Source organism: Copadichromis virginalis, linkage group LG19, assembly GCF_057382275.1.
Source record: "Copadichromis virginalis isolate Kocher_CV1m ecotype Utaka linkage group LG19, C_Virginalis_male_GT1.1, whole genome shotgun sequence".
Classification (NCBI taxonomy): Eukaryota; Metazoa; Chordata; class Actinopteri; order Cichliformes; family Cichlidae; genus Copadichromis; species Copadichromis virginalis.
This window is the reverse complement of record NC_140636.1, coordinates 19178743-19193220: the sequence shown is the minus strand read 5'-3', so window position 1 is coordinate 19193220 and position 14478 is coordinate 19178743. Positions and strand designations below refer to the sequence as shown.

General features: G+C 41.7%; 2 protein-coding genes across 2 annotated transcripts; one reads left to right on the top strand and one right to left on the bottom strand.

Moving 5' to 3' along the window:
- The first annotated feature begins 68 nt into the window (after positions 1–68).
- Positions 69–7382, top strand: psma6a (proteasome 20S subunit alpha 6a). The gene is made up of 7 exons (XM_085442618.1): positions 69–256; positions 1597–1691; positions 1818–1899; positions 4627–4782; positions 5354–5532; positions 6128–6222; positions 6563–7382. The coding sequence occupies exons 1-7, from the start codon at positions 181–183 to the stop codon at positions 6618–6620; spliced, it is 741 nt and encodes a 246-aa protein (XP_085298744.1). The 5' UTR covers positions 69–180; the 3' UTR covers positions 6621–7382.
- Positions 7383–9572: 2190 nt separating this feature from the next.
- Positions 9573–13243, bottom strand: nfkbiab (nuclear factor of kappa light polypeptide gene enhancer in B-cells inhibitor, alpha b). Its single transcript, XM_085442620.1, has 6 exons — positions 12910–13243; positions 11259–11364; positions 10972–11182; positions 10464–10552; positions 10099–10359; positions 9573–10005 (listed from the first exon to the last, which is right to left on the bottom strand). Exons 1-6 carry the CDS (start codon positions 13161–13163, stop codon positions 9970–9972), a joined length of 957 nt encoding a protein of 318 aa, XP_085298746.1. The 5' UTR covers positions 13164–13243; the 3' UTR covers positions 9573–9969.
- Between the last annotated feature and the right edge of the window lie 1235 nt (positions 13244–14478).

Below are 14478 nucleotides of genomic sequence, written 5' to 3'. Positions count from 1 at the left end.
CACCACCTGATTGAACTACTTGTTAAAAATAAAAATACAAAAACTACAGACAGTTGACCCGGATATGAAAGCTCTCGTCTGCTTCCGGTGCAGAACCGTGCCATGTTTTGCTTCTGTTTTTACCTCAGTTTAGTTTCAGATTCGGTCTAGACCACTTTACCTCAATTATTTCCTGCCGTCATGTCCCGGGGGTCGAGTGCGGGGTTTGACCGGCACATCACCATCTTCTCCCCGGAGGGAAGGCTCTACCAAGTCGGTCAGTAATAAGAGAACCGAACAGAACCTTAACCTGCTCTGTCATCACTGCCTGCTAGCAGGCTAACAGCAGCTACTCACAAAGCTCAAGGCTGATTAAATATGTCACCACAGGGCAGTGTGGCAAGAAAATAGCTATTATGAAAATTAATTAAATGTATTGAGGCAGTTAATCCGACTTAACGGAGCAACTAATGAGTCATATCATTAAAGCAAAACATTTCAGTTAGCTGCAATTATAGACTAGTAAAAGCTAGCTAATAATGTATAAAGGGGACTAAATTAAACGTTAGTTCTAGCTTAAGGTCCATACGGCCGGCAGGACCACGCATGCGCATGTGTTTATATGAGTATTGTTTTTATTCTAACAGCATCTCTCTAAAATTCTTAAAGCAGGGGAGTCGAACATGCAGCATGCATTAATGTGCATTAGTCATTTTTGTTCTTTTGCAGATCCACATCTCACCCTGTCGCTAGCATCCTACTCTGTCACACCAGATCTCTGCATGTCTTCTGTCACTGCATCCATGAATCCTCTCTGAGGTCTTCCTCTTTTCCTCCTGCCTGCTAGCTCCATCTTCAGCATCCTTTGTCCAATGTATCCACTATCTCGCCTCTGTACATGTCCAAACCATCTTAGCATTGCCTCTCTGACTTTGTCGCCAAACCACAGTCTGAGCTGTCCCTCTGATGTACTCATTTTTAATCTTCTGGGATGAAAATATGAGCATCTCCAGCTCTGCCACCTCCAGCTTGGCCCATTTTTTCAGTGCCACGTCTCCAAATTCTACATCACAGACAGATAACAAAAAATTCAACAAATAACTGTAGTTTGGAAACTGAACTACAAGAACTTGAAAACAAAATTTCAAATTAATAGAAAGAAAAACACAAAATCATAATAACTCTAATAAATTATAAAGCGTTAATTTGTGTTTCTATTTAAAGGCTAAGTGAAACAAGGAAACTGTAAGCAAATGTAAAGAACTGAATAACATATAACAAATAGTTTCCTCATTCTCTTGTGTGAGTTGTAATTGGTTTCAGTTTAATCATGAAGATATGGAAATATTTTGTCAAAAGAATCTGACATCGATGTGTTAGCACTGAAGAAAGAGAAGAAGCAAAATGAAAAAGAAAATAAGTAAAAGGTGCCTTTCTTTATCAGCACCTCAAAGAGTGATGTATTTGTGACACCAGGAAGTGAAATTTACAGGTCATTTAACAATCATCATCAATTTACTGATAAGAAGAACAAGTAGCTAGTTTGTTACTTTTTTAAAATGTTCAGTCATGAAGTTTGTGTATATTTCATTTTGCCTGCCTCTCTTCACTCTTCAGAGTATGCCTTTAAAGCGATAAACCAGGGCGGACTGACCTCTGTGGCCGTCAGAGGGAAGGACTGTGCTGTAGTCGTGACGCAGAAGAAAGTTCCTGTGAGTTTGCGTTTCTTTCACATTCGTGTGATCCGATTCCTAAAACGACATTTTGATTGGTGTATCGATGGTGGCCCGTGTGGCGAGTTCATCTGTTAGGGGCGCCTTTCTTTGTGTCTTCCTCAGGACAAGCTCCTGGACGCTGCGACAGTCACACACCTGTTCAAAATCACAGAGAACATAGGATGTGTTATGACCGGCATGACTGGTAAGCAGCAGGAAGCTTATTATCTACTCTTATTATGGGGGACAATGTTAAGCTTTTTTTCTCCAGTCTTCTTTGTTTCTTTTGTATAAAATAATAAGAAAATGGGCTGATTTGGCCCTGATGCAGCCTCCAGTGTATTAGCAGAGTTGTGATTTGGAGTTAAGGTAACAGATATACTCTATATTGCCAAAAGTATTCACTCACCCATTTGAAATCAAGGAATCCAGGTGTTCCAATCACTTCTATGACCACAGGTGTAAAAAATCTAGACATGCAGACTGCTTCTGCAAACATTTGTGAAAGAATGAATCGCTCTCAGGAGCTAGTCTTGGTAATATAGTGTAACTGAAGTTGCAATATACTCTCCTCACGATGTTGCAGCTGCACATTTTAGTTATCCTCTTCTTTCCTGCAGACTATTCAGAGTTACTGAGTTACAAATTATACTTCAAATAATGCAAACTTTTTCAGTGGCATGCAGCTAAGCTTGCAGAAGAACACAAGACATTTCCAGAAACTGCACATAAACACTTGCTTGAAATTTGAGACAGAGTGTATAAAAAAAATGTGTTTTTTCAGTCGACAATAAAGGTTGTAGAACAAGGAAGAGCAGATTTAAGTACAGGAAAAAGACAAGACAAACAGCGCTGTATGTGAGTAAACAGATGAGGGTCATGTGAAGCTTACATCTGTTTTTGTTTGTGGGTTTTATTTAAGAAGCGGCAGTGTTTAATATGAAAACTCAGGTCTGTCATTAAAGTGCCAGATTTAGTCACACATACATATATTCATCAATAATCTGTGGCAGGTTTATGGTTTATATTTAAAAAAAAACATTTAAGATGAAACTGCACACAAGGACTGAACACTAATAGAATAATAACATAACAGTGGGTAAAAGTCGCATGATGAAATCACACACTAAAGTACAAATGAATGGAAAAAATAATGAGACTGATTATTCCTGGTAAGCAGTGTCTCATCTGACTTATGTTCCACAACAGATGCTTGTACTGGAAAAACTGCTGATATGTGCAATTAAAACTAAACCACAAAGGTTGTACTGCTTCTTCTCCTGCTCCAGCACATCCTGGAGATTCCCAGTCTCGGGGCTGATGAAACCTTTAAGAGCAACATATTAAGACAACAAGTTAATGTCAGCCTCTGCCTACATAAAGTTTGATTTCATCTAATCATGAATCGGCAGTGGCACAGCTGGATGTGCACCAACCCAGAAAAACAATCAACAACACTGTGATTGATCTGCTTGGTAGTAAACGTGCTGTGTAAACACAGAAAATTAGAAAAATTAAAGATACTTTATTGATCCCACAAGAACAGAAATTCAAATAGTGTAATAAAAACAGCACGGTTAGAAGTATGCAAGCCCATAATGAAGGCATTATTATGTTAGGTAGCACAAAATTTTATATACAACAGTTATCCATCCATCTTCTCCCACTTATCCAATTCACAGAGAGGGCCTGGAGCCTATCCTAGCGAGAAGTACATCCTGGTCAGGGCGCCAGTCTGTTACAAAGCTCACACAGAGTGACAACCATTCACACTCCATTCAAACCTAGGGGCAAATTAGAACTACCAGTTAACCTTATCCATGTAACTCCAAAGACTGGTAGATAGCCAACCTCTTGCCGCACACTAAACAATCTGAGCTTCCTCAGAAAGTAGAATCTGCTTATCCCCTTCTTGTACACAGCATCGCTGTTGGTCCTCCAGTGCAGTCTGTCACTCAAGTTTACACCAAAGTACCTGTAGCTGTCCACATGATGTTAAGTCAACCCACATCTCTTTTGTGTTGCTGACATTCAGGAGGAGGATTGACGTCTCTGGCTATAATATTATTAACTGTAATGCAATAATAGCAGTGTAGACATGGCATTTTCTCTTTTTCAAAGCTCTAGCAGTCCATGTAAGCACTCAGCCAGGAATATGCTCGAACACACAAGTGTAAGTGCCCACTATGGCGTAGCTCTGTGTTGATTGAACAAAGCTAAGCTGGAAAATAACTAACCTGTAACCTTAAACAGAGGTGGTAGAAGAACTCTTAATCAGAAGGTCCAGAAAGTCCCCACCATACAGTACTCCCTCGTTAGGTATAGATGTGATCCTGAGCTTATAGCCTTGTCTGTTTCCATTTACAGATTAAAGCTACAATAACTATTCCTAGTAAGCAATGTCTCATCTGACTCATCTCATGATCCACAACAAACCCTAGTATTGGAAAAACAATGCTGATGTATACAATTAAACTAAGCTTCCTGTTAAGACACCTAGCTCTTAAAAAGGTTGGCAGAAAGCTACCTCTAAGAGCCTGCTACCACTTCCAATGAGACCAACTTACCATATCATACCAGCTGTTAATTTTTTAAAAAGTCAAAGCACTTAAATAATTCTGGCCTCCAGCCCAAGTTACAGCTTCATCTGACCAGACTGATCCTTGATGAGCCCTCAATTTTTACAGAGGGAGACCACATGAGCTGTAACTAAAAATGTTTATATTACACAACTAAACAGAACTGAAACACAAATGAACATAGTCGGATCTCCTGCAGGGAAATGCCTGACCCGAGGGCTGTATCACTTCAAAGTAATTCATTTATTAAAACAAGCCCGTGTCCCATTAGTGAGAGAGCAAATGTTTTAAATGGCAGTTTAAAGTGATGTGAGCTGCTGTGACATGATTTTCTTTCCCTTCCTTCTGTCCAGCTGATGGCAGGTCTCAGGTGCAGCGTGCACGGTACGAGGCGGCTAACTGGATGTACAAGTATGGCTACGAGGTGCCCGTGGACATGCTGTGCAAACGCATGGCCGACATCTCCCAGGTTTACACCCAGAACGCAGAGATGAGACCGCTAGGCTGCTGTACGTAATTTGTGTTAGTGTGTGTGTGTGTGTTTGCATTTTGATATCACTCCATGTATTAAAACTGAAATTGAAACTTTTTTCAGAGCATTTTCTTAATGTCTGCAAGCTTCAGTTTACACAGTATTTTGAAATCTGATGCAGAAAGTTGTTAAATTTCTCCTTTTTTTGCGTGTCTAAAAATGTGGTGTGCAATGGGGCGATCGTGGCTCAAGAGTTGGGCGTTCGTCTTGTAATCGGAAGGTTGCCGGTTCGAGCCCTGGCTTGGACAGTCTCGGTCGTTGTGTCCTTGGGCAAGACACGTCACCCGTTGCCTACTGGTGGTGGTCAGAGGGCCCGGTGGCGCCAGTGTCCGGCAGCCTCGCCTCTGTCAGTGCGCCCCATGGTGGCTGTGGCTACAATGTAGCTTGCCATCACCAGTGTGTGAATGGGTGGATAATTGTGTATAGTGTAAAGCGCTTTGGGGTCCTTAGGACCAAGTAAAGCGCTATGCAAATACAGACCATTTACCATTTTATATGACTTCTTTCTTTTCTTTTTTGTCCTCTCCTATTTTCATTCCACCCTGCAGGTATGATAGTGATCGGGATTGATGAGGAATTGGGCCCACAGCTGTTCAAGTGCGATCCAGCCGGCTACTACTGCGGCTTCAAGGCCACGGCAGCCGGAGTGAAACAGACAGAGGCCACTAGTTTCCTGGAGAAGAAAGTGAAGAAGAAGCTGGACTGGACTTATGAGCAGACTATAGAGGTAAAATACACCAGAATACACAAAATAATTCCATATTCTTTTCTGTTGCACTGGAATTTTGTCCAAAAACGGCCCGGTAACGATGAAGGCTGCAGGGCGTTTCCGCCCTATGGAGCTTCGGGAATGTTGGGGATTTTACAGGATACTTTCTGGACAGCCGAGTAAGGGGAGTTAGGTGATTTTTATTGACGTATCAGGAAATGTGTGTGAATTTTACAGCTGTGACTATGTGGGGTAATTTCAGTGAATTGCTTGGTGTTTTCCAAGCCAGTTGACGTTAGGGAAGGTTGTTGATTTTTGGAAAAAAAATTCAAACAAGCCCTGTTGGAATTAGAAATCAGTCTCTGAATGGTTTCCTGTGGTCTCTGAATCAAAAAGATACTGACTTATTGAAACCCTCTTTAATATGGTAAAGTATTTATATCAGAGGTGGGTACATGAGAAACTGGACTGTTGTCTTCCATTAGCTGAACTCAGTTGCCCACCCCTCGTATGTATGTATGTATAATAAATGCATATATAATAACTTTTTTCTTTTACTTTAATTTTCTGTATCATGTTTAAATACGAAGTTCTCCCCTTTGTCTCCAAACAGGCGGCTATCTCATGCCTGTCTACTGTTCTGTCCATCGACTTCAAGCCCTCAGAGCTAGAGATCGGAGTCATCACGGCACAAGAGCCCAAATTCAAGTGAGTGTTTTTCTGAAATAAAGCTTCTCGATAGCTTTGAGTAAGAACGTGATCTTGAGTCAGCCACTGCATCAAATTAGTTTTGCAGAACGAAGCGGGCTGTTGCTGATTAAAAAGTTGAAAGCGTTAAAACGCCGGTAATGTGTCGGCTGTGTTGGGTTATTGCTAAATAATTTGAGAAAAAAAGGCCGGTGTTGTAATGGAAATTCCCTAAAACTAAAAACAGCTAGAGGTTGAGATCAAAGCAAGGACTTACATGTGGAGCTTGTTCTCGATATATCCGTATGTGTGTTGGCAGAATGAAAAAGTATGACCGTATAACTGTGCGTTTGTGTTCCAGGATTCTGTCAGAGGCCGAGATCGATGCTCACCTGATGACTTTGTCTGAGCGGGAGTGAAGCGGTTTTATAAGAACGGATGATAAACAGTAAAAAGCATCAACACACAAAATGTCTCAGCTGGAAGGAAGATGAAGGAGGAGCTGGTATCATCTTCTTCAAAAAGAGATGAACAGTAACAGATAACCCCACCCCCACCCCTCCATGCTATCTGGTCACAAACAGGACATGATATTATCCATGTACCCAAACCCCTGCCCCCTCCTGTGTTTTCCTTCTGCAGCCAGCTGCTAAATGTCTCAGATCGTGGACGGGACATTCAGATCAGTCCCTGACGTGACACATAAAGTGTGACGTGGCAGCTGATGTGACAGACGGCCGCAGCGCAGCAGCTCAGCCTGAATGACTTCATGACATGTGTGACATGAGCAGATTGGAAGGTGGAGGTGTGGTAACACTACAACTTACAGCACAATACCTCTTAAATGTGGACTCAGTGGTCCTGTAGCTTCACTGTGCTCGGCAGTGCTTCCTGACCATCTTTTCTCAGGGCTACCACTTACATATGTGTCTCTCTTCTTCAGTGTTTAAGCTTTCCCCTCAGTGCAGTCTTCAGTTTCAGGATGAAATTCATGCTCTGTACTCGATGATAACCCAGGGAACAGCTGTGGGAATTCTCCTACAGCAGCAGGTCATTGTCACACCCCTGTTTAAATCTGCTCAGGTCACTAGAAAGCTGGTGTTTTGATCTACCTGCCCTTCTGCTGCAGCTGCTGTACATTTCCACACTTCTATTAAACACACTTTTTATTTAACACAGGTGTTTGATTCTCTGCGCACATTCATTCCTGTCTGACGGCTCTTAGCTCTCTCGAAATTACTCGACAGAGTGTACAAGTGAGAATGCAAATGTCTGAACAGTCAGCTTCCACAGTAAACGATCTTTACTATGCCTGCTTCCTGATACAAAGCGAGTATCATGTACCCATGAAGGTATAGCACAGTTTGTTTACACCCAGTGAGAACTGCACCTAATGCAAACGATTATTGTGCTGCATTCTGCTTTGCATTAATTTGATCGTTTCGCCTAACAACACATCTTCTTTGAAAATGTATTGAATCCACTATTTTCTGATGTCTGGGAGAAATTATTTTAAATAATCACGATCTCTGTGTTTAACAAGATAATTGGGATTGGGATTTTTGCCCCAATTGAGCCGACTTTTGCTGTTTATTTCCAGTACTGGAAACGCTCCTGCCGCGGTCAGTCGCTTTGCACATATCGCGACCTATGTGCCCACTCAGCAGCGCCATTAGACCGAGTACCCTCACGCTTACAATGCCCACTGCTGTCTGTGTGTTAAGTCTCATGATCAACCTTTTGTGGGTACAAAGTAAACAAGCACTGAGGCACCGTTTACTCTGGTTAGGCCGAAAATGGAGCAAAGTTCAGGCAAAAGAACATGTGAGATGATCCATTGTCGTTAATGGTCTGGATACTTGCTTTTAAAAAGTGCAAAGCCTAAGCTTGATGTCCACACTGAAACCTTTCTTTCTCTTTACTTTTCTGAAGCGTTCAAGCATCTGTAAGGTGTAGTATGCAACGTGAAAAACACAATATTATACTTTGTGCTCCATGCCAATTATTTAAAAGCTATGGTTAGTGTTTTAAACATAAATCTGCTGATATTTTATGCCGTATGATTACAGATGAGGCCACCCAGCAGAATACCAGTCCATAAAATCAACATTACTACTTTTACTCGAAGTGTACATGGTGAGTAATAATACTCACCATGCATTTTACCTTTGATTGTAGCTATTGATTCATTAATATGCCTATCACTTTAATATTGATTTTAAAGCATTGTCTGCTGTTGAGTAGATGTACAGTACATTAAAACTGTACTGGTCCAGTTCATTCTCCCTGTTAAGTGATAACACATCTACCCTGTTTCTGTTTCCAGATTTATCCTGCGCTCAATGAGGCTTTTGTCTTTTTAAGAACAGCTCATTCAGTCGTTTTGATGCTAAATTGTTTGTCCTGTTGAGTAAGAATGTGACTTATAGCCTAAATACCCTTTTTTTTTAAATTAATATCTCTTAGCAGAAGACTTATTCAGTAGAAAACAATTAAACTCTTGTGCAGCATCATTCTTCACGTAATGCTTGTGTATTAAGGTGCAGGGCTGCCCTCTGACGCAGTATTCTGATACGTTGCAGGCTCCGTGGCCATCTCCTTTAATTAAAGTCCTGGGTTGCCTTGTGGACCAAGGTTTACTATAAACAGTCTATAAACATGAACTTTAGTTCATTTTTTCTTTTGCGTAAGGGAGGGGAAAATATTTCATGTCTGCTAAAGTATTAAAATGTAAGGTTTAAACACAATTCTGCAGTAATTTAATGACAGTGGATATTTATTTTACACGCAGCTCCCTTCCTTCCCAACTTCTGTCACTTGACTTCAGCATCCTGTTGTTCCTGTTCTTCGGAAGGTGAATGACAAGCAGGAATGTCGCCAATAGCTGAATTGTTCCGTTCCTGGGAATTTCCTGTCCCTTCCCTCTTAGCCACACCCTCCAGAAAAACTTCCTGATTTAAATGACAGGGCAATTGACCTCATTACACACACAGAAAAATTCCCGAAGCCTCTTGTCTATACAAACACACACATCTAAAAGGAGGAATTCGCAGCTCAATTGACTACCAGTTCCTCATTCAGTGGAAAGGAGTTATCAGCGCTTTCCTGTATTATATGAAAATCAGAAAGGGAAAAAAGAAGTGTCCGGTCAGGAGTGAAGTTGAGCTGTCATGCTTTGATGGGAGCGTTTATACGAGCAGACTCAGTGACGGCAGCAGGAGGCCACGTGGTTACATTCATTTCCCGTGTAATTGCAGATTTTTATTGCCGTCAGGCTCTGCCGATTACGATTACACGCCATATACGACTACTTCTGATGTCTCGTGTAAAAATATTCCCATCCCAACAAATAACACGGTCACACAGGAGGCTTTCACTGTTAAATATGAGTGTTTTAATTTAATGGAGTGTGCTGAACCCATTTGCTGTCTCACATATACAACCTGCTCAACTGTACACATTCACAGCTTCCATAAAAAATACATCTTTGTATACACAGCATTTACACTATCATACAGCAGAGCTGCTGGAGGAGCATCTTCACGTATGTATGGACGTCCACAGAATACAAGCGATCGCCGGCAGTCTGTTTAATTCTTCCTGCTCAGCTGCCTGGAAGCGGTCACGTCACCTCGCTGCATCGCCCGACCCCATCGTTGTCATCCACGTCACAGCAGAAGTAAGGAACGTGCCGTGCCCCCCCATCCGTCCATCCTTCACCGTCACAGCCTCTGGTCTCTGTAACTTCCCCCGCCCTCTCGCTTCCTGCTAATGTCCATTCCACTGAATGTCATCGTAATTCACCTGCAGACACATGGGAGGAAATAGAAATGGTCACACACCAACTAGTGACACACTTCATTTGTGCCAGACCGGCTGTACGATTTTGAAACGTACCTCATCGTCAGAGTTCATGTGCTCCTCTTCGTCACTGTCGTCTGACTCGCTGTCTGGCAGCTCCCTCAGGTCAGGATGGGTCACAGAGTACAGCTCTTTGTTGATTTCCCAGTTATCCAAACCAATGGTGAGGTGATAGGGGCTGTGGCCCCCAAAGCTCAGGAGGTTTGGGTTCGCTCCTTTTTTCAGCAGCAGTTTGACCAAGAGGAGATTCTGCTGGTCCACAGCCAGGTGGAGCGCGCTGCGACCGTTATGCTGCTCCTGTAAAACAGCAAGGAGGCAAAGGCATTAGTATTAACAAAGAGACTAACAAAGATTAACAAAGAATTCTTTTATTTTTTCCATACAGAAGAGGTGAAAGTTACCTTTGCATCAATGTCAGCTCCCAGATCTACCAGTCTCTCCACCAGTGAGAGGAAACCCTGCACTGAAGCCAGGTGGAGGCAGTTTTGACCTGCACAACACAGAAAAGGAAAAGAAAAATTAAAAGTTGATTCCAGAGCGAGACTGCAACAGGAAATACAAAGATGTATTTCCATATTCTTTTGTTATTCTTAGTAATTAGCAAAAACTGCTGGGTGTGGGTTGTGAAACACATGCATTCATATCAATGTTCTTTTTTGGATTTGATTTACTGTCTTTTTTAACCCCCCAAAAATACTGAGTGTGCATGGCAGTGCTTAACGGAAAAATGTTTACACAAAAGTCTTAAAGAGAGGTGTCCACCTTTTTTATTTAGACATTAACTACTGCATAATAGGTTGGGTTAAGCTCCTCTTGGTCACTTAACTGCAGTCTTCGGGGCTAACTAACAGCAAGTGGACCCAAAAACTAAAATGTTAACGTGTCTCAGGCGAGGAAAGCATCACTTACCGTTATAGTTGCAGGCAGCCATCGCCGTGTGTAGGTGCTCTGGTCGGCTTTTCTGTGTGATGACGCTGAAGCAGTGCAGGTTACCGTGGCGACAGGCAATGTGGAGAGGCGTGTCTCCATTGTTGTCCACCAGCGTGGGGTCACAGCCGGACACCAGGAGGTTGAGACACACCTCCGGCTGTTTTGTTATTACCGCCAGGTGGAGAGGAGTCTGGAGAGGGACAGGTATTTTAGTAATGTCATGATGGCGGATGCAGGTGGGGTGTTAAGAGCTGTGTTGTGCATACCTGTCTCAGGTCATTCTGTCTGTTGAGGAAGTCTGTGTTTTTAGACTGGTCGATCATGGTTTTGATGAATTCTTTGGCCTCATGGATGATTGCCAAGTGGAGCAGCCTGCAGAAACATAAAAATAAAACAATTTAAGTAACAAACCAAAGATAAAAGCAAATTTTACACAACTTCGTGCCTTTTCGTCTACATCAGATACAGTTACAAAAAAGTATTAACTATGAAGAAAACACTCAATTATTTTCATAAATATTTGTAATAATAAATTTACAAGGAAAAAAACTTATTTTACACCTAAATAGAGTAACTTCCTGTGATTACAGTAAAATTGTGTAACTGTAAAACTTAAATGATTGATGTAACAGCTTCAGTTCAGAAGTGTCCCTTTGTTCTCTAACTTGGCTTTTATGCTTTTGTTTGAATTGGTGTAAAATACTATAGTGCTGCATAGAGAGTTACATTTGTTACACAAAAAAGAAAATGCACTCACTCAACAAGAATGGCCAATAGAAACGTCTTACATAGGGGTGTCATAGTAACTGTTTATCAACGGTAATCCAGGGTTTTTCCAGATTCTTGTGAGGGTGACTTTGCTTACATGTAATCTCTCTTATCTTAACAAGTCTGCATTGTCCAGATCTTTCTGGTTTACTGATAAACAAAGATGGACTTTTATTACAAATTTTTTCTTTTTCTTTTGGGGAATGCCATTTTTGGTGGGTACCAATTGCTTTTTTGTGTCTGCTTTTACTTTCAATAATATGTTTGCAGGAAAATAATTAGAATGTTTAAAATGTATTTTGCCTTTCAGAAAACTTAATTTGAATTATTATATATTATGTGTCAGTGCTATACTTTTCTTTGAATTTGTGCAACAAACATAAGTAAACAAAGGTTAAGCATCTACACTTGCATCACTTTTTTTAAAAAAAAAATACAAACCTATTCCATTTGCCTGTATAATTTTGGCATAAAAGTACTTCCATAAATTTCCGGTACTCTGCTTTGATTATTTAACTTATCTCTGGCCCAGTGTTAATGCGCGAGCAGTAAGCCCATTTAAAACACTAGGAACTATATTCATCTGCGGAGGAACTTTGTTAAAATAAAAGTTGGGTTTCGGGGACTGCTTTGTTATTCCCCTTGAAATAAATGTCAATAATAACTCGTACGCGCCTCTTGGAGAATCGGGTTTCGCCCCCAGTGTCCGCTCACTGCATTTAAGGTACTTTTTTCACATTTTTCTTTTCATCCTCTTTCACTTCTCGGGAACGCGCGTCGCTTGGATTCCTTGGTGACGCGCCCGGGACTTTCCCAATCTGACCCGCGGCCATAATAGATTCCCTCCTGATAATAGCCTTTTGTTTACGTCCAGCAGCGCCGTGTCTGACCACAGGTTGACCCGTTCTTAATAAAACCGGACACTCGTTCGGTACCCCTAAAATCCTGGCTACTTAAAAATTAATCCCCCACTCGGGTTAAGGTAGGCCTCACTTGGAGCAGAACTACATTCCCCACAGGAAAGGCATCAAATTACCTCCAAGACCCGAGCTGGGCCTTCTCCTAGCCTCACTGTTGCACCCCCCCCCCCCCCCCGAAAATAACTGGTAAACATCCGAGCTCGGTAACCTTATTCCGGGTCAAACTTACGTGTCTCCGTCTTCTGTGATCTGTGTCTGCCACTCGTACAGCTCTCGGGTTGCAGCGGGGAGCTGCTTGTGCTCCGGCGCCTCGCATTCCAGCTGGAGCCGGCGGATCTCGGCGGCCACAGCCTGGTACTCCTCCTCCTTCAGGGAATCCAAACCGCTGTCGAGCCGATCCTCCGTGGCCTGAGCCGTTTTCCCTTCTTTTGAGTCCCGACTGTAATCCATTTGGTTTAATATACTGGTCCTGTGAAGATCCATGTTAGTCCGAGGTGCGTTCAGTTGTGTTTTCCGACAGCGCTGCACTGCAGTAAATGCCCTCTGCTCTGTGGCTGCAGCGGGGCGGAGCTAACAGCTAGGTGGGGGATTTCCAGAAAACTGTCACTTAGAATAACACAGCACACAGATTGCTGGCTCCAACAGGGGATTTCTGTTGAGACACATATAAAATACACTAGTCAGTTTGTCACAGGGAGAGCGAAAATACTTCTGCAGGCTGCATGTTGTGCGCATAAATCATACAGCCTTCGGGGCATTTCACATTCCTATAGACTTATTAATTATGTGAGTAATTGGATTTGGATGCATGCAACATAAAGTCATTTCTTGGTCATGCAAATTGATTAAATCAAAGGTTTTGCACCTCACCAGTGAAACTGCCCAACACCACACATCTTTAGATGTAATTCTTCAAGAAAGGGAAATTTTAGTTGGGCATTTGGTGTTATGAAAATAATGACGATAATAAAAAAAATTAACATGGAGCTCGGGGAGGTGAAGAATATTCAGAGGAAAATCTCAGAAATTCCCAGATTAAAGCAGTTAATTTTCAAGCAAAAGTACTTGTGTATTTTCTGAGATTTAAGTGGTAAACTGAGAAAAATACAAATGCACGTTAACCCCCACCCCAAATTTTCTAGGTTTAGAGTGGCACATTTAAGGGGAAAAATTAGAATATTCTGTTTGATTTAGGAGTAAAAACCTGGACATTTTCTGGGATTTAAAGTGGTAAATGTGAGACCACTACACACACACACACACATATATATATATATATATTTGTTAAGAATCCACATGGCTTAAGTTTCCAGTCAGGCTTATTATGACTGCAGTTGGTAAGCTCATCAAATTATACTGCAGTCTGACTGAGCAATAAGGAAATGCCAGTGATTTTCGCTCTGAATTACCATCGTACAGTCAGAAACAAGGACTTTGAAGAAGCCCGTTTGTGATTGGGGCCAACAGATTTGACTTCTGTGCATCAGTTTTTGTTGCAAATCCACTGTGTAACGAGAATCATTTTATTCCAGGTTCTTCTTGTATATTTATGTTTTTAATCCTGGATTATTTTTAAGGTTTTTCTCCCTCTTTAAAAAAGCCCCTAATGCACCATCTTGAATGTGTCCCAGATGTTAGAAGCACAGTTTTAAAAGTTTAATATCTTATAGTTGAGTTCAGATCAATGTGTGTTTTTCTCTTGATGCACGCATGCAAACGCCTTCAAGTGCACCTTCATTAGCATGCTTCTGCTAAACCGCTCGACAGAAGCTGCAGACCTGAAGGAGGGAGCGAGGGA

Excerpts from the sequence above, each read along its gene's own strand:
- psma6a (XM_085442618.1), top strand. The coding sequence starts at position 181 with ATGTCCCGGGGGTCGAGTGCGGGGTTTGACCGGCACATCACCATCTTC. Across the intron at positions 257-1,596 it reads GGGAAGGCTCTACCAAGTCG|AGTATGCCTTTAAAGCGATA; the intron begins GTCAGTAATAAG and ends TTCACTCTTCAG. Across the intron at positions 1,692-1,817 it reads TGACGCAGAAGAAAGTTCCT|GACAAGCTCCTGGACGCTGC; the intron begins GTGAGTTTGCGT and ends TGTCTTCCTCAG.
- nfkbiab (XM_085442620.1), bottom strand. The coding sequence starts at position 13,163 with ATGGATCTTCACAGGACCAGTATATTAAACCAAATGGATTACAGTCGG. Across the intron at positions 11,365-12,909 it reads ATCACAGAAGACGGAGACAC|GCTGCTCCACTTGGCAATCA; the intron begins GTAAGTTTGACC and ends ATGTTTCTGCAG. Across the intron at positions 10,553-10,971 it reads GGCTGCCTGCAACTATAACG|GTCAAAACTGCCTCCACCTG; the intron begins GTAAGTGATGCT and ends TGTGTTGTGCAG.